The following is an 18,803-nucleotide window of genomic DNA, read 5'->3' as shown; positions in this document are numbered from 1 at the left end:
GCAGAAACCGAGGGCGCACCGAATATCCTGTAAGTGTCGGCGTGCAGCGCACCTGTTACTCTCTCTTTCTCTAAACAGCTATCACCTTTATTAACATAGGGGGTGCCCAAGTCAGCTTTGAATCTTCCGTGCGTAATCTGGGATTGGTGCTCGACTCTAAGCTTACGTGGAAGGAGCATATTACACAAGTGTATAAGCGTGCTCACACGCTAATGTACAGGCTTTACTTTTTTAGGAAAAGCACCAATCTCAGGTTGCGCAAGCACTTAGTGCAGGCCCTCCTGTTTCCTTTTATAGACTATTGTTCTCTCGTATACTGTGACCTGACGCAAGAACTCGACCTAAAACTTCAGAGGCTCGTGAATACAGGAATTCGGTACATCTATGGTGTAAGAAGAGATGCGCACATCTCCCCATACAGGCGGGAGTTGCAGTGGCTAACCACTGCCGGACGCAGGAAGTATTTCACTGCTTGTTTCTTAAGAAAAATGTTTAACACAGCTGAACCATCATACGTACTGGCATACTTCGACTTCCGCGTGACACTCCGGCCTGTTAGGGGGGAGGTGATACCTCTGGATATTCCGACATTCGCGACGGAGACGCTGAGGAACTCGTTTCATATCAGCGCCTCATACCTATGGAACAACCTACCATCTCACATTCGTAACACTACATCTATCTCAGGTTTTAAGAGACTAGCTAAAGAGCACTTTTTCGAACTTGAAAATACAAACACTTGAATTTCTTGTACACATTCACGCACACGCACACACTCACACACTCTCGCATAACCCATCTTCACATTATCATACTATCACAATACACATTTTTGCTATACTACTACTCCTGCTGTATACAATTTATCGTACAACATATTGTACGTAAAATAAAACTAATTAATCTAATCTAATCTCTCCAAAGGTGCGTGGCGCAAACAGCGTGATAGACGCTGTAGCTAGGTTAGATAGCAACATCCATCAAGCCAGTACAGCTAAAAGCACATAACCTCGGTAAGCGCCTCATGTACGCAAGATACACGCGAGCATATAATACCCGGACCGGGCGATGGCCGGAAGAAATTCTACTTGTTAATTTAGGAAAATAAAGGTTATACCGGGTGTGACTAGCCCGAGAGATTAAGCATGAATAAACCGAGTGAAAATCTTTATTCTGCATGCATACCCCGCTTCCAATTTACATTTCAGCAGGCCAAGCAGAAAGGATCCCGCCACTGTCCGCGGCAGTAGCGCGGTTCGCTAAAGCGGAGACGCTGAGCTAGCCGAGGCCGATCCTTGTCGTCAAATCGACGACTTTTGCGACATGTTAGGCAGACATGTCACAGCTGCATAGGGCAAACGAGACTTTTTTTAAAGATACAACAATTCAAAGTTTTCATCGCATGCTATCAGTATATCTATATAGGTGCGCAGTGTTCCTCCTTCTTACAAGTTTTGAGAGTATTTTATACTCTAAACAATTTATATCACTATTCTAATATTTGATACTATGAATTGTAAGGTTTTGACATTAGATAACACTGTATAATATCTTGAAAATTAAATTTTCTAATAAAAAACCCAATTGAGCACTACTGCAGCCAGTGAACGACCTTAAAAAAGTTAAGAAGATTGTGTACAAATCCGAAGATAGCTGTTTTGATTGGGAACAAACAAGTAAAAGTAGACGACAGCAAATATAAAATGAAGAAAACTGTTTTCAACTACGAAAAAACTATTGTCTCCACCTATTTATAGGTATTATCTGTTATATTCATTTTTTAATTTATTTTCTAAATTGTAAAATTTTACACCTGAAAAAAATAAATCCAACTGAAGAATCTAGCAAACTAAATAAAACTGAAGACAACAAAAAATTACTGTTATCTGTGTCTCAATTGCGACATTTTTCTGCTATCATCTGCAGTTTATAACGTTTTTTTTCAGTTGTTTACATTTTTCATTTTCGTTAGGGATTGAAGATATCGTTATCATTTAAAATAAAAATCAATATCGTATTATGTATTACATTTTAGTACGGAGTATCAATGTTATAATCTTACAATTTACATTATATTATAAATATAAGTAAAGAAAATGTTTAATTAATTTTATTTTATTGTTAGATTTTGTTAATATAATTAATACTGTCATCAAATAATACAAAGAGTTTAAAAATATTTTTTTAATTTCCAAATTTATTTCTTTATTATCCTTTAATTTTAACGCCGGTCCTGTGTACTAGTAGATAACTACTTCAATAGAATGTTGGCTTATTGAATATATTCATTTATACTCGACAGTAATTAATTCTTATGCTTTTGATTGATCAGAACTTATCAATCTAGCAACCTGATTGAAGCATTTCAAAAATGTTTCACAAGTATTAACCACAATTTAGTGTACATCTAGCATTTAACAGTATATTTAGTAATAACACGTCAAATAATTTAATATCATCACAACTAATTTGTAAATAGCGAGCGAAGCGAGCGTTTTTTGCTAGTATGTATTATTACGACAAAATAATAATGAAACATTAAATACTACAATGATATATTGGTATATATTGATGAAAAGAAATTGACGCGAAAGAAGATTAATAAGAACAACTATTAAAAGTTAACAGACAAAGTAAACTAAGATTTAAATCAGCTTGGAGTGCGTATTTGCACGGGTTGTGAGATCTTATTAAAACATGTATATATAAATATGTATGTATTCATAAACAAGGAGATCAGGACTTATGCTGACAAAATTAGAAACGAAAGAGAAATTATGCTGGCTTTTGCGGAATCATGCAGACGTTAGCATAATTTTGTGATGATTGCATATATATATATAGATATATATATTACTTTAATAGCACAAAACGTTTTAAAATGTTTTATATACATGTAGCTTGTAAATTTGATACGTTTGTGAATATGGGCTTAAGAAATGTTTTCTTAGCGTTTAAACAACGTTTGAAATGATCGCTATTCAATATTTATAAAATGAATGATTATTAAGGATATAAAGAAACATATATTAATTTGACAAATCATTACTGGTAAATATTCTGGTTAAATCATCTTATTGCCACGACTTGATCTAAGATCATCGTTAGATATAGACTATAAACAGATCTGAATGTTAATCTTCTGACAAAGTTGGAATATATTTGCGCACTACAGTATTCAATCATGGTCAATTATATGTTGCTTTGTTAAGAAACATCGAGTAATAAGTCAAAGTTATTTTTAAGTAAGAAGTCTATTTGCGAACATGATGAGGATTTATTAAAAGATAAAAAGAAACGAAGAAAACCGAACACTAATATAAAGATACATACAAAATACATAGTATGTTCAGAAATCAGAGCACAGAGCGCGGCAGCCGGCGAGCGACTCAGCGACGACACGCCAGGCCGCGCGAGCAGCGCACGCGGTGCGCCGTGAACGCACCTATACACATCCGCGCCGCGCGCCTTTATGAGGCGGATCGCGCGACACGACAGGCAGTTCTACTCGAGCTCTAACTCCGAGTAGTATTGTGCGCAGACGTTACTACAAGAAAAAGCGAGAGATAGACCTACGCCGACGAAATTCTCTCGTGAGCCCACGTGAATATTTGGTAGACGAACCGAAACCCGAAACTCCGAATTGCCATCGTGAGCACACGAGGCAACCCGGAACATCCGAACAACACCTAGCGTCGTCTACGTGAGCACACGTGGACGATACCCGGTGCCACCGTAAAATCCTAACCTACATTCCGACACATTGTTGCCTCCCTCTGCCACTGTGAGCTCACAGGGTTGAGGGATTGACAATAGTTCCGCTGGCAATTTGCCCCGTCGTGCGCTCACGTCCTGGTGAAACAAAGGTAAATTCCTAACCAACAAAGCCAGCCTTACGCCGACAACTCGCGACTCGCTTTATCACTGTGTGCACACAGGATAAAGAGAAAAACGAGACGAGCGACGAATACTTGTGAAGCCGTGCGCTCACGACTCCACAAATCCGAGGGATAACCTCAAAACACCGTGACACCATCCAGGACATTACTGTGCGCATACAGAACGGTCGGAATCGTTGTTACACGACACATTCGTTTCGGCGTAACCGTGCGCACACGACTTCACCGTACCGAATAAATTCCTAACCTCAAAATTCGCCACCGACCCGTCATACCGCCACTGAACCGATACACCGCAGCCGCGTATCATTCTTGTAACGAAATCGCGTATATATTCTTGTAAATTGTTAACCGCGTTAGTTTAAACAATTCTACTTGTAATGGCGAAGTATTTTTAAAGAGACGCATAATTCATTTCTGTTTCAGCCGGGATTTAACAACTGATTCCAAATGCTATTGTTTAACTAAGAAATATATTTTGTTACTGTTGAGAATATAAAAACAGACTTTTGTTTGCTCCTTTCCCCTATCCAGATCCTGGAACCGACTGACTATCTAGTCTCTTGGGGAAAGTTCTTTGGGGAATCGTCCTGTAGACGATGTCTAGGCGCTAAGATGACCCCTGGGTCAACGCGACATCGTCTACAAGAAAGAGCACCACTCAAACATGAAATCTATTGAAAAATATTTCTGACTTCCTGTAGACAATGTCCGGGTGTCAGGATGACCCCCCGGTCAACGCGACATCATCTAAAGAGAAGAGCGTCACTTAAACATAAAGTATACCAAAAAATACTTCCAAATTCTTGTAGACAATTTTTAGGTGTCAGGATGACCTTCAGGTCGACGCGACATTGTCTACAAGAAAAGAGCATTGTATGGAAATCAAATGTGTCGATAAAAAATCGAATCTTTCGTAGACGATATCCAGGTGCCAGGTTGTTTCCCTGATCGACAGGACATCATACACGAGAAAAAGCATCGTATATAAATCAAATTTGCCGATAATAAATCATATTTTCTTGTAGACGATGTCCAAGAAAAAGCATCGGATATTACCCCAAATGTCTAAAAAAATCCGTATGAATATCATATCGTTTAAATAGTCCTTATCATGATTATCCTCAGCATCATCTGATCTGTACCATATCCGGAAATTTTCATTTAGCATTTTTATACATTTTAACTTGTACTATTAGTATATATAAAAAAAATTATATTTTTCTGTCTTAAGTAAGTGATAAGTATGTTTGTACATCCGTACAAACGTACGCTACTCTGCTAATGTTTATTGTTAATTTTTGTAAAAATAAATTATTCAATAATTACAATTTCCGAGGTAAACCTAGGCGTTTACATGCAACGATTATAATTGATGTTGGAAAATTAATTTTTGTTGAATATTTTCACGAAATATAGGGATGTTTACAGAAAACAACGTTTTCCAAAATAAAGAATTTTAATATGATGTAGATATGTGATAAATCCCTTTTTTTAAATTCAATAACGTATACATATGCTGCATTTTTTCAAAAAAAATTTTTTTTAATAATTTATTCAAGCAAACGTTCCTTTTTTAACTGAAAGACTCTGGTTACTATATCGGGTCTGTCAGAAGTTTGTTATGGAGTAAACGATTTTCTGTTATCTCTGGCCATTTGAGGTTGCATGTCATTGTAAGAAAAATATCAGGTTTACCCTTGCGATTAATTATGGCTATTGCATCTTGATAACATTCTTGCATATGGCGGGGTGATCCGATGAATGTTGATAGAAGAATAATTGTTTTTCCAACTTGTTCATTAATTTCATTAGCAGATCGTTGCATATAATCATGCAGTCTTTCGTATGTATCTACCTTAATTGTTTTTTGGTGAGTTTTTCAATACATAGTTCTATCTATTTCTATTTTTACATAAGCAGCTACAACATATTGTTAAAAGAATCTACGTCCCATAATAAAAGGATTGAATTCATCGGGTCTAATAGCTATATTTTATCTCGTATAAGCTAAACGTGTTACAAGTCGATTATTAGTATCATTATTTCTATTAATACGTTGAAAATTTTGAGGCCACCCTTGAGTTTTATAAGGATAAAAAGAGGATAACTCCATGGTTCAACATTAGGATCCATTGTACTCACATACTGCAAAGATTTAGTATTTTGTTTCGAGTTACATACATAGACTTTGGAATTTCGCCATCAGCCGTCGTAGACAAAATAGCAGCTACTTCATTCATAATTACGACTCTGAAACTGTTTCATCAGGATTTAATAAAGCTTGTTGATTATTTATTTATTCTTTCATCATTTTGTAGAATTTGGCAAATATATTATTTTCTCTTATAACATTATCTAATATTTCTAACGTTTCATATTAAAGATCAGAATTTTGTTGCATTCGGAAATGTATAACTTCTAGTGGATCAATAATAAAAATTACTTTCTCGATATAGGGCTGTATTAATCTGATAATATATTTGTCCTTGCATCTTGAAACAATACGGTCCTGAGCGATTGAATTAAAGTTTACTAAATTAAAATTGAAAGAAGCAAATGACAATGAATTATTGTAGACGCAAAAATGTTGAAAAAAATCATTAGATATAGAATGAGATTTATTAAATAAATAAAGCTGATTCTTAGGAAATATGCGTGTAAGTTTCAAAATAACTGTTCCGTGACTACAACAATCATGAAAAGATAACCCTTTGTTCGAAACTTATTCCAAAACAAAATGTTTTATTTCAATTGCAGTGTATACTGTAACGGTTGCCAGTGCAATTAACGCACGTTGAGCACGTTACGACGTCTCTCCGGGACAGAATCAACATTCTGTATAATACTTCTGTTGTTACAGCTACTAAAGGCGCAGCATGTGAGAGAGTAAGAGAGACAGGGAGAGAATAAGCATCGAGAGAGATTTAAATTCAGCAACGTACAATGTTGCCACCTGCTCGCACACTGCTGTCAAGAGTTGACAACAGTGTGTCAGAGGGCATAGGTAAATCTGTGCTCGCGCTAGCGAGCCATTCCGAGTCTGTCTTCGCTCGCTCCGTTTCTCGAATAGACACTCTGCGATTGCGATTATTGTGTGCGAGGGTTGCGAGGTCAACCGAACCGAGGACAATCCGTCCGAGACCATCTTCGCGTGGGTTAGAACGGCCGTGCCGGTCACGTACATCTGTAAGTACTAGTTCTTATCAACTCTCGCTTACTCGGGCGACTTTAAGCCTCCTCTCTCTCTCTCACCTCGACTACATGCTGGTAGCTCGCATGCGCCCGTCTGGCGCGCTTGTGTAAGCCAAGCACCAATAAACAGTTAGTCTAAGTTTTATAATAATCCGCGAGTGTTCATTGACTTTTCCTCCTTTTGAATCCACGTCCTGAGTACTACTATCACCGCCGCGTGTTCATACCTCTTTACGTCCGTGCGCGGATAGATTATAGTCGGTAGAATCTAGTGCCTTCTGCACAGCCGACGGAAACGGTGAATAGTAGCATAAACAACAAACAACTTAAAATAATAATGACGGCCAAGCTACCGTCATAATACATAGAATATTCATTGAGCCTAAGTAATCCTAAGTGACATATTGATTATCTCATCTGTTTCGTTCAACAGCACGTGTTACATTATTTCTAGATTCTTCAATAATATTATCACGTGCAGCCTGTCGTCTGCGTCTTTGGTATTCAGCTCTTTTTTCTCATAATTTGTTCCGATGGATTATTTATTCTCTTCCTGTAAGAACGATTCTTGGGCGACCCATATTATTGTATTGTTAAATCAATAAGAGGAGTATAAAAAGTATGTAAGTATCGATAGTCAATATAAACACAAATTAATTATTGTATGATAAATACAAAATCATAAAAAAATGTCTTTAGGAGATGATTTTACTGATTAAAAATAATAATCAAGAATGAAAATATTGTACCTTGTGTATTTTGGAGCACAAACAATTATTTATATTAACTTTTTTGGCTTATAATAATAATAATTATACAAGAGGTAAAGTTTTTGCTTGTAAATATATTTTTGATTTTAGTTTATTTGCAGTCGTATTTTTTATACATTTAGCAATGGTAATTGCAATAAGGCATGTTAGTTCACGTATAAGTTTATTCGTAGTTGTAGGTTTATTGATAGTTATAGGTCTATTTTTTTTTTTTTGTTTATCCGGAGAGATGGAGGAATGCATAATGCACCATGAAAGGAGCCGTGCGAGACTCCTCGTGTGTTAGGCTCTTCTGGTGTGGGACAACACCAGGCATACTCACTAAAACTCCCGCTCTCAGAAGGCCGCGAAAACCTCCCCGGTACCCGCTTTCGCATTCCTTCGGGGGGTTGCCTGTCTTAAGCTATTCTAGCCGACAACTAGTCTTGCAAGCAACCGTCATTGTTCTTCGCGCGGAGAACCGTCTCCACGTACGCCATTATCTCATCCCAGTTCTGCTTACAACCAAGTATCGTTTCAACTACAGTCTCGGGCGTGAACGCCCCTATCGTCAGCTCCAGTACTCTACGTTTCTCGCCCCCGCTTCTTTTTTCGGTTTTTCGATAAGGACTAATCTTGCCCTAGTTGTAGGTCTATTGTTAGTTGTAGGTTTATTAGTAATTGTAGATTTATACTTGTACTAAGGTAGGTTTATTATTAAATTATTATGCATGTAAATGATGGCATATAATAAAACAATGCGTTTAATCCTTAATTAATATTTTATTTTTAATACAAAAAATATTGATATTTAACGATAAAATAAATAATTGTGGTATCGCATATGCTTGATATATCTGTAATTGAGCACGCACTTTGTTCAAATTACTCCGTTAATCCCTTTTTTTTGTAGTAAGCGTATCTAATTTTTTTTTTAGGATATCGAATACAAAGTGTAAAAATTTAATTAATGATCAGTGCTTATTCGAAGTTTATTTGATACTTTTATGTTATACCAGTAAAATTGATAAAAGTTTATTGTAGGTTAAAATGCTCCGACTGAGCTCTTGCAAAGTATTTTTTTTTTTTTTTTTTTTAATGGTCAGGGGTTGTCGTGGTATGAAACTACGATTTCCAACAAAAATATTAGTAAAAAGACTGCTTATTTTTATAATATGTGAGAGTATAATCCACAAATGCTGAAATCACGTTTTTCTTCTTCAGCCCGAAAGGTGTTAGGACCGTTAAGATAGCCGCAAGAAGTGTTAGGACCGTGAAGTTGGCCGCACAGCTATTTACAGATGGGAAATGCTTTCTCAAGAAAATATAATAATATATTACGATATTTAGAATTAAGAGGTTGCCGGTGCATACTCTGCGTTCCGGAGCAGTAGCAGTAACTAGCTTGTCAGGGCAGCCGATGACAAGGTTCAGGTTGTTTTCGGTCTTGGTATAAAAATCATTCGCGGTGTCTATGTACAGGGTGGCCGATGACGACGTCTAGGTGGTGCGCTTCATGGTTTATGGTGTCTAGGTGAAAAAATCATACGAGGACGGCGTCTAGGTGTACAGGGTGGCCAATGACGAGGTGTAGGTAGTTCGCCCCGTGGTTTTTTGTGTCTATGTGTAAAAATCATTCATGGACGGTGTCTAGGTGTACAAGGTAGCGATGACGACTACGACGTCTAGGTGGTGTGCTCCATGGTTTTTAGAGTCAGGGTATAAGAATCATTCAGAGGCGGTTTCTAGGTGTACAGGGTGGCTGATGACGAGGTCTAGATGGCGCGCTCCGTGGTTTGTTGTGTCTAGCTGTAAGAATCATTCGAGGTCTAGTTGGTGCGCTCCGTGGTTTATGGTGTCTAGGTGAAAAAATCATACGAGGACGGCGTCTAGGTGTAGAAATAATTCGAAGGTGGTGTATATCAGAACAATCAGTCATCTCATGTTAGTGATAAAAATGTTACAAAAAAGCTGTAGTCGAAAGGTGCTAAAGATGCTTATATATTATTTTCACAACGTCGAATATGAAATACTCAAAATAATTTAATAAACAGGATTAAAATCTTTTTAAAAAATTAAATTTTATAAAAGTAAAAGGTTAGGCGAGTTTGATATATTCCGCAACGAAATTTTAGATAGAAAAGAACTGAGATCAATCAAACGATGTCAAGTTTATTATATTCAATCGTAATGAAGCGAGGAACTACTCTCAAGTTAACTACTACGCAACTTGCCATGTCTCTAGGTCACGCCATAGTTCTTTTCTATCTGTAATTTCGTTACGGAATATATGAAACTCGCCTAACCTCTTACTTTTCTAAAGTTAATTTTTTTAGATTTTTCAAATCAATTCATTTGATAGTCAGATTTCGATCTAAAGAACATCTAAAAACTATGACCGTCACTAAGACGAACATTTCGCAATTGCCCATTTATTTATTGTGTATAGTGATGTAGTTGTGTCTTGACGTCTAATTTAGTCTTTTTTCTCTGATGTTTTGTCCGTCGTAAATAAAATCTAATCCCTCCGGTATTATGTTTAATACATCACATCGCATCGAAATAAATATATTTTTTCAATAACTACATAATATTACTTAATAACAATACACTCTTCGAATTAAATTTAAATTTAAATAATAAGTACTATGCCTTAATGATATTATGTAATTACTTCTGATTAAAAAAAAAAAATTATATTTTAATAATGGTATATTATTTTATTATACCAGGGTGACCCAATTTAAACGGGCACCGCTCATAACTCGTCAGGGACAGCCACAATCGAAAAAATGGTAGAGACCAAAGTTGTAGGATATCGAAGGGGCAACCCGATGGTGACCTTGGATTTGACCTTGAACGCGTTTTTCAAGGTCATTTGAAGGTCAACTTTGAATTTTTAAATAGGAACCCCATTCTTTTATTGCGGGAATGGAAAGAGCGGTAAATTTTACGTTCAGAATGGTATGTTCGATTGCGGCACTGAAGGTCATCGCAAGGTCATGCAGCCAGAATGAAACCCCGCCTACGTAATTCCTCTAGCAACGCCAAATTAAAAAAAAGTGGTAGAGACCAAAGTTGTTGTATAGGGGGGGGGGGGGGAGAATTGTGACCTCGAATTTGAGCCAGTCCTACAAGGTCATTTCAAGGTCAAATTATTTTTTTTCAAACAGCACCCACTTTTTCGACTCCGGATCCTGAAAGCGTGTAAAATGTTGCACTTTAAACGAAGTAGTAAATTTAAAATAGAAGAAAAGATTTTAATCATTTAGCGTACCATTTCCTGCGTTTTGTCATCATTATAAAACTTGATGTCCAGGACCCACGACGAGGACGTAGCAGGGTGGATTTTCAGGTCCCATTTTGATCCGGCCGATGAAGGCAAGACGTGAAGACACCGGCCGATTAAGGCAACAATCATAGCCCGGCCGATGAAGGCAAGACGTGAAGACACCGGCCGATTAAGGCAAGAATCATAGCCCGGCCGATGAAGGCAAGACGTGAAGACACCGGCCGATTAAGGCAAGAATCATAGCCCGGCCGATGAAGGCAAGACGTGAAGACACCGGCAGATTCTGGCTGCAGGACATTGAGATGACCTTCAGTGCCGCAACCGAACATACCATTCTGAACGTAAAATTTACCGCTCTTTCCATTCCCGCAATAAAAGAATGGGGTTCCTATTTAAAAATCCAAAGTTGACCTTCAAATGATCTTGAAAAACGCGTTCAAGGTCAAATCCAAGGTCACCATCGCGTTGTCCCCTCGATATCCTACAACTTTGGTCTCTACCACTTTTTTTTAATTTGGCGTTGCTAGAGGAATTACGTAGGCGGGGTTTCATTCTGGCTGCATGACCTTGCGATGACCTTCAGTGCCGCAACCGAACATACCATTCTGAACGTAAAATTTACCGCTCTTTCCATTCCCGCAATAAAAGAATGGGGTTCCTATTTAAAAAACCAAAGTTGACCTTCAAATGACCTTGAAAAACGCGTTCAAAGTCAAATCCAAGGTCACCATCGGGTTGCCCCTTCGATATCCTACAACTTTGGTCTCTACCATTTTTTCGATTGTGGCTGTCCCTGACGAGTTATGAGCGGTGCCCGTTTAAATTGGGTCACCCGTATATTATAAATTTGTGAATTATATATATTTAAAAGTTGAATTAATGTTTAAATATAACGAGCGAACGTTAGCGAGTGAGTTTTTAGCTAGTTGTAGATAATATTACTTAGAAATCACATAAGTTCAGGTACACTAAATAATGATCATTCATCAGTACATCTTTCGTAATTTTCATTTATTGGTTCCTGCGCTGACAGGTTCCGAAGTCAGTCCTACACAATTAAGAGTCTAAAAGAAATCCGTGACTTTGTAGATATTAAAATGTTTATAACTTGTTTGTTTTGTGCCAAAGTTTTACCAAATTATCACTAAGTCTTGTTTTAAGCAATATCTACCAATAACACGCTTGATTCCAGCAAATTCTGAGCAGTAGAACATTTGTCGGTAGTACCTTAAAGAAATCATTTTTTGTGTGCAAAAATGTTAAAACTATCAATTCATACTTACGGAGTTTTACTTTTACGTTCTGTACACAATTATATGAAATCGTAGCTTTGATAACGGAGGGTTTCGTCAAGAACAAAAATTATCCTTTTCTAGTACTTGGAAATAGCGTAGTCTCCGTTAGCAATTTCTTTGCATATATATCTACAATTCAACAAAGAAAAAAAGTATAGGTTAGTAACAAATTAACCAGAAATTCATCTAGAAAAATTCAAATTTAATATGTCATACACCTTAATTGAATGTGAACACCTTAATGAAAAGTAATTAAGTGTGAGATTTGTGTGAATTGTAGACACCGCATTTACTGGTAATACTTCAACGTGATTTTAACGTGATCTGTACATAAACTACGTGTTGTAAATCCATAAACAGCGATCCATGCAAAGGCCACCAAATGTAGGAGCACGATTTGCGTGTTACGCCTTTTACCTTATTGATTTAGTAGAAAATAATTATAATTATTAAATGTTGTTTAAACTAGGTCGGCAAATAACGACAAAATCAAGTAAAATAATAAATCTACGGTTATATTTCAATCCGCGATAAAAGCGTCATGTTACAAAATAATAAATGCGAGTCGCTAACAAATTTGCGACTCGCCGCGACGCCGAAATACTCACGCGCTTACGCGCGTATCGCTGAGAAGGTCGCGCGCGATCACCCTCGCACGGGTGATATACTCACACACACTCACTCTACAGACACTGCGCGCATTCACCAACCTTCTCTCGTCGGCTATCACGACCCTGGTCCCGTATAGGCTCTCACGGACGTTGCGCTGGACCGCAGAAGCAAGGGAGAACAGGGTGGCCGGATCTCGTGCCGCACTCACACACAGGGAAAGGCTGGGCACAGTACTTATCGCGAACGCCGAGATTCCGAAAAAGTCTTTCGAGCGAAGTCGCGTCAGGCAACCGGTGTTTACCTTTCGCAGGCCGAGAACTATCTGTCCTGTATTCGCAGGACTAGCCCGCGCGTTCGGTCGTTCTCTTTCTCTCGCGCCCCCGAATTCGCGCGTGTTTATTGTCGCGCGCGCGACTCTATGTTCTCTCGTCGCGGCGCAGCGGTACTCATACCGCTACGAGTTGGCCGCGGTGCTCAACTCGTTATAACACACATACACAAACGCAAACATACACATATACATATATATGCACGAATGCACACACACATCCGTTCATACGAGCACGCTTTAGCTCGTACGGCAAACTCCACACTTGGTCTAAAAAGCCTACTCTACGCCCTTGGTGCACAATATACTTTTATCGCCCATTAGTCGGTAAACGACTACTTTTATCCCTTATTTTAGGTCAAGACAAACCGAAAATTGGGCATCTGTTACAAAAAAAAAGAAATCAATGAACTTCTAAAATTTTTAAATACCTCATTAAAACAATTGTCTTACGGACCTTACGAACCTCCTCTTATGTAAAAGGTTAAACAATTAAAGATTTTTTATTTTATTGGGCATTGTAAAATACGAAAATTGCTCGTTTAAATTTTGCGGTCGAATACGTACTTAAGATTGGTCCTTACCTAAACTAAAGTCACCCAGCTTTCATTATCGCCCGAGGTGTGGCTTGCCACTTAATTAAACAGTCACTGTAATTCTTTTCGTAGTAAAAATTTATATTTTTTTAGGTTGTTGAGTTAATTGGTAAAGAAGATATCAAATTAAATAAAAAGCAATTAAATGAATTGATTGAACTTATGGAAAAAGAAGAAGTACTCGAAGTAGAAGATCAAATTCAAAAAGCCCTAACAAAAGAAAACAAAGTTTTCGAAGAAGATAAAATAGAAGACATATTTGAATCTTTTAAAAATACCTCGACGAGTACAGTTCCGGCATCAATGACAAAAAAAGAAGACAATTTCAAGGATAAAGAAATTAAAAATAATCCTAATGAAAACAAAAATCACGTCCAGTCATCGCTTCTAAAAAATACTAATACCATTCATGACAATTCCTTATCTCCAAATACAACACCAACACCGCAGAAAATAAAAGGATCCAAACAATTATAATTTATTTTAAAAAATATTTTACTCATCCAATTTCAGTCCTTCTTTATAAATTTACATGAATTTTGCAATCAATACAAATGGTGATTATGTATTGAGTACTAACTTATCTTTACAAATTTATTTTAGTAAATTTCGCATTAAAATTTATATGTATAAAAATAAATTATAATTATAAAATACTTGTGGCATTTAAAAAAATCTTTAGAAAGAGGAATAGCTTATTTTGCACCGAAGGTAAAAAGTCGGCTGTACGCTTTCTGTATTTATTTATATGAAATGATAATTATAAATGAAAAATATAGAATAATTTTTGTATTATGAAAATAAAGGTAAGCCGTCACGGGACGGTTGGAGATGTAAAACATCTAAATTGGTGCTTATTAAAAGAAGTGAATATAAAGTCAGGTAAATAAATATTTTTAATTTTGCGAAAGCATAGAAATTGTATGACAGTTTTATAGTATTAATTAGGTGAGGGAATCCAAGTTCAGAGCACATTCCGGTAGCGGTCCGGTGCCATTCTGATTTTTTTGATGATCTGATTTCTGACTTGCATCGCGTCAGACTTCGTATGAAGGCCGGATCCGGTAAAACTGATCTGGACCTTATAATTATTTTGGCATGCCGTACTCAATTTCCAGTCTGGAAGAGATTCATTCGCGAAAGTGAATGGCTCTGTATGAACCGAAAAACACGGGTTCTGAGCGTTATTTGCTTTGGAAAAGTTCATCGTATAGCAGCGTAAGTAAATTTACATTTCGCGCGCGTCTTATCAAGATGTATACCCTACAAGCTCGACCCAGGTGGCTCCAATACGCGTCTCGGCTGTCATGGCCGCCACGCACCAATAGAAGAACAAAATACAAACTGACGCAAAATCAAACGTATAATGTGGAGAGCATGGAGGGGAGTAGCCACTCAAACCAACATTATTTTTCGCACAATTACTGCGAATTTCGCAAAACCCAAAGCACATGTAGAATCCTCAATTAAATTGCAAACGTTTGATGCTACTCTTATGCCACTATAAGGCGGTTTCTAGGTTTTCGCTGTATAGAATAAGTGAGGTAGCCCATTTATACGATATAAAAAGTGTAAATTGGCATAAAAGTAGCACAAAACGTTTGCAATTTAATTGCGGATTGTAAAAATGCCTTACGTTTGCAAAATTCGCAATAATTATGCGAATAATCATGTTTTTTTAAATGAAGATTCCCCTCTACGCTCACAACGCTAGGAACATGAGTACTCGGTACTGAGTGCAGAAGAGAGTATAGATATAGTTATACTCAGCACGCGAAGGGCTCGGACTGCATGCGACGGAGATCTATATTTAGCACGGGCACTGAGAAAACTATATATTAAAATTTACTACATATGCAGGAAAAATTACTTTTTTATATAGTAACGGAAGGTTATACTTGCTTTGTATTAAATTTTACTATATTATATAGTAATTGTTATACTAGGGTGAAATTTTTAAAAATTAAATTTTTTCTTAGCTGATCAATTTTACGCGCTTATGAATTTTTATTATTGTTATTTAATATTATTAGTTAACTAAAAAAAAAAAAAATTAAAGAAACAATTTTTTTGCGGCGACGGGAATCTAACCTGGGCCTCCGGCATGAGAGTCGAGTGCGCTGACCACTAGCCTAAACAGAACTGTTATGTACCGAATTTTAGATCTGATATATTAATCACCTTTACTTATGAGTTACTATTGATAATAAATTGACAAAAATCAAAAAATAATGGCAGCGAATATTATTTAACTTGATGATATCAGATAAACGGAAAATAATAGATTTTGAACTCTGATTACTGCATAAACCAACTTTCACACGGACACGTAACCTCAAATTCTGACACTCGGAGTAATTCTTTTTTTCGCATTTTAAATTTCCTAAAATTAGCGATATCTTGTGCATTTTTTATGGATGCGAATTATATTTCATGAAAAAATCAATAAAACAATTAATTTCCCGGATGTAAGATACAAAATTATTAATATTTAGGCGTAAACTGAACAATTTGAATAATTCAAACATATGGTGAAGCTCGTAGAGCTTGTGTGGAACAGCGTCTGCGTGGCTCAGTCGGCAAAGGCGCACGGCCGTACTTATTTGGCCTCGTGCAGGGTGTGGGTTCAAGACTTCGGTCAGACAGAATTTTTTCTAATGCAAAAAATTATTATATATTTTTCATTAAACTAGAAACTTGAATCCAAGCCTGCTAGCTACCATTTTCTCATTCCAACCTCAAACCGTGATAAGCAACGTGTAACCCAGGTGTGTTACACGGCCAACTATAATGGGCAGTTTGTACTTAAAAACAAGGTAAGCGAATCCAAGAACTGCCCATTAAGTTGGAGAAAAAGTGTTACATTCTGACTAAGAAATGGCAAAGAAAACTGCCAAGTTTGAAATGCTCCGACTGAGCTCCATTTAAAAATTATTTTTCAATGGTCTGGGATGTCGTGGTATTTGAATCTCTTCTATATTTAAAATTCAATTTATATGTTATTAGTATTTCGTGCTTAGCTAACGTATTGTAACGTATAGCTGAAAAGAAATTTTATGCATGAATTTTATATTAGAACTTTGACTTAAACAGATGTATTACCGTTTAAATTACTCTCCTTATCTAGAGTTTTCTCAAAGACGTAGTGTCCTTGAAATATTCTAGTGTAAGAAATATTTTATAATATAAATGATTCTCAAAGGACTTATTGCCTCTAAGATTATAATGTACTATAAGAAAGTAAAAATGAGCAGCGATGTCTAAGTATTTCGTCTTTGACTAACGTATTGTAGCCAAGGCTGTTATATTTAAGAAGAAACTTATGTTTGCATTCGCTTAAAAAGGTGTTAAAGATTTTCACTCAAACAGGCGCATTGCTGTTTGAGATACGCGTCTTAACTGGAATTTTCTCCAGAGACGTAATGTCTCTAGAATGTTCCATTTCACAAAAATAGTGTTGTATGGTTAACCTTCTGTTCGGGTTATGTAAGAGCGGGCAGGGGAATTTTGAATTTCGCGTCGTAGCGCGGCGAGCGCTGCAGCGAGATCGGTCGAGCACATGCGCGCGCCGCTGTGGGCCTCTCCCGTTTGCGCAAGCTCCGGCGCGCGGGAGCACGTGCAGTTCAGTTCTGGCAGCTCCTCTCGAGTAGTCAGTTGACATTGCGCCTTTTATACTTGCGATTGCAAAAGCCTCTTTGTAAATTGCGTGCGAATAGATTCATCACCATCGTCCTTTTCAGGACGATCGACACTTTTTATTGTATTACCGTGCGTTGCGTAGTGTGTGTGCATTTTGCGTGCGGTGTGCTGTTTGTGTGAGTTCTTCGAGTGTTGGGACTTCGGCCACGTGCGAGCTTCCTCGTCGTGTCGATCTCCACCCGGCGATTGCTACCTACGCGGGAAGGCTGAAAAGGTCTGCCCGTGGTCCAGGATTGGTTCCCTCGAGACGTCGAGGCGTCCTGCGACCGAGGAAGGTGCATCCCACCAACGTGCGGCCAGGGCTTTACGTCGCGCCGTCCACGTCTCGTTCTGCGAATAAGGTAGGAGAGCTCTCCAGCGTGCGAAAGGTACCGCACGGCGATAGTATTAAGTTACCTGCGTTTCTTTCTCTTTTTTTGCCTATAGTAGAGTCTCTTTTTTGTATAAGCGTACATTGTAATTGCGTTTCTCTCTCTCTTTCTCTCTCTCTCTCTCTCTCTCTCTCTCTCTCTCTCTCTCTCTCTCTCTCTCTTTTTGTTTAGTCTGTCCTAGAGTCACTTTTCTTTGTATAATTTCCTTATTTCTAAAATATCTATAGGCTTGTCCCGGCTTTTCTCTACTATATATATAATTTGAACTCATTGGCTTTTGTTCACCTTCAGAGGACTTATTGTCTCTGAAGTCGTACTAAACGGTTGCTAAAAGGAAAAAAAATATATATATATATAATAACATGTATTGTTCTCTACGTTATCAGTTAGAATTTTGATTTAATTTTATTCGCAAGAATAAGAGATTGGATGTATTACCAGCGCCTTAACTCGCGCTCCAAAAAGATTGCTCTGACCGAACTCTACTGGGAGAGAGAGCTTAGTGCTCCGTTCCGTTCGAGCTTGGTCGAGCAAATGAGGCTGAGGAGCTGGATGAGGCGCCTTTTATCCTGTCAGGTGCTACTGCGCTGAGCCACTGCTGCGCGCTTCTCCCTCCAGTCCGTCGGCGCTGCTACTGCTGCCGCTTTCCCTTCCAGTCCGCCGCTGATGCTGCTCGCTGATTGGTTCGGCGCTGATCACTTTTTTGATAATTTTGATGAAGTGCACACGTGTCAGGATCGTTACAAGTTCTTAGATTCCATGTCAAG

General features: G+C 37.6%; 1 protein-coding gene across 2 annotated transcripts in view; it reads left to right on the top strand.

Annotated features, from left to right (window-relative positions):
* Positions 1-14,813, top strand: part of LOC103317046 (mitochondrial proton/calcium exchanger protein) — a 164,248-nt gene extending 149,435 nt beyond the window's left edge. For both annotated transcript variants that reach the window (XM_031921450.2, XM_031921452.2), the window contains exon 7: positions 14,060-14,813. In XM_031921450.2, the coding sequence (XP_031777310.1) occupies positions 14,060-14,443 (384 nt within the window). In that variant the 3' untranslated portion in view covers positions 14,444-14,813. The remainder of the gene's footprint in view (positions 1-14,059) is intronic.
* The last annotated feature ends 3,990 nt before the right edge of the window (positions 14,814-18,803 follow it).

Source organism: Nasonia vitripennis, assembly GCF_009193385.2.
Source record: "Nasonia vitripennis strain AsymCx chromosome 1 unlocalized genomic scaffold, Nvit_psr_1.1 chr1_random0011, whole genome shotgun sequence".
NCBI lineage: Eukaryota > Metazoa > Arthropoda > Insecta > Hymenoptera > Pteromalidae > Nasonia > Nasonia vitripennis.
This window is presented reverse-complemented; position numbering and strand designations above follow the sequence as displayed.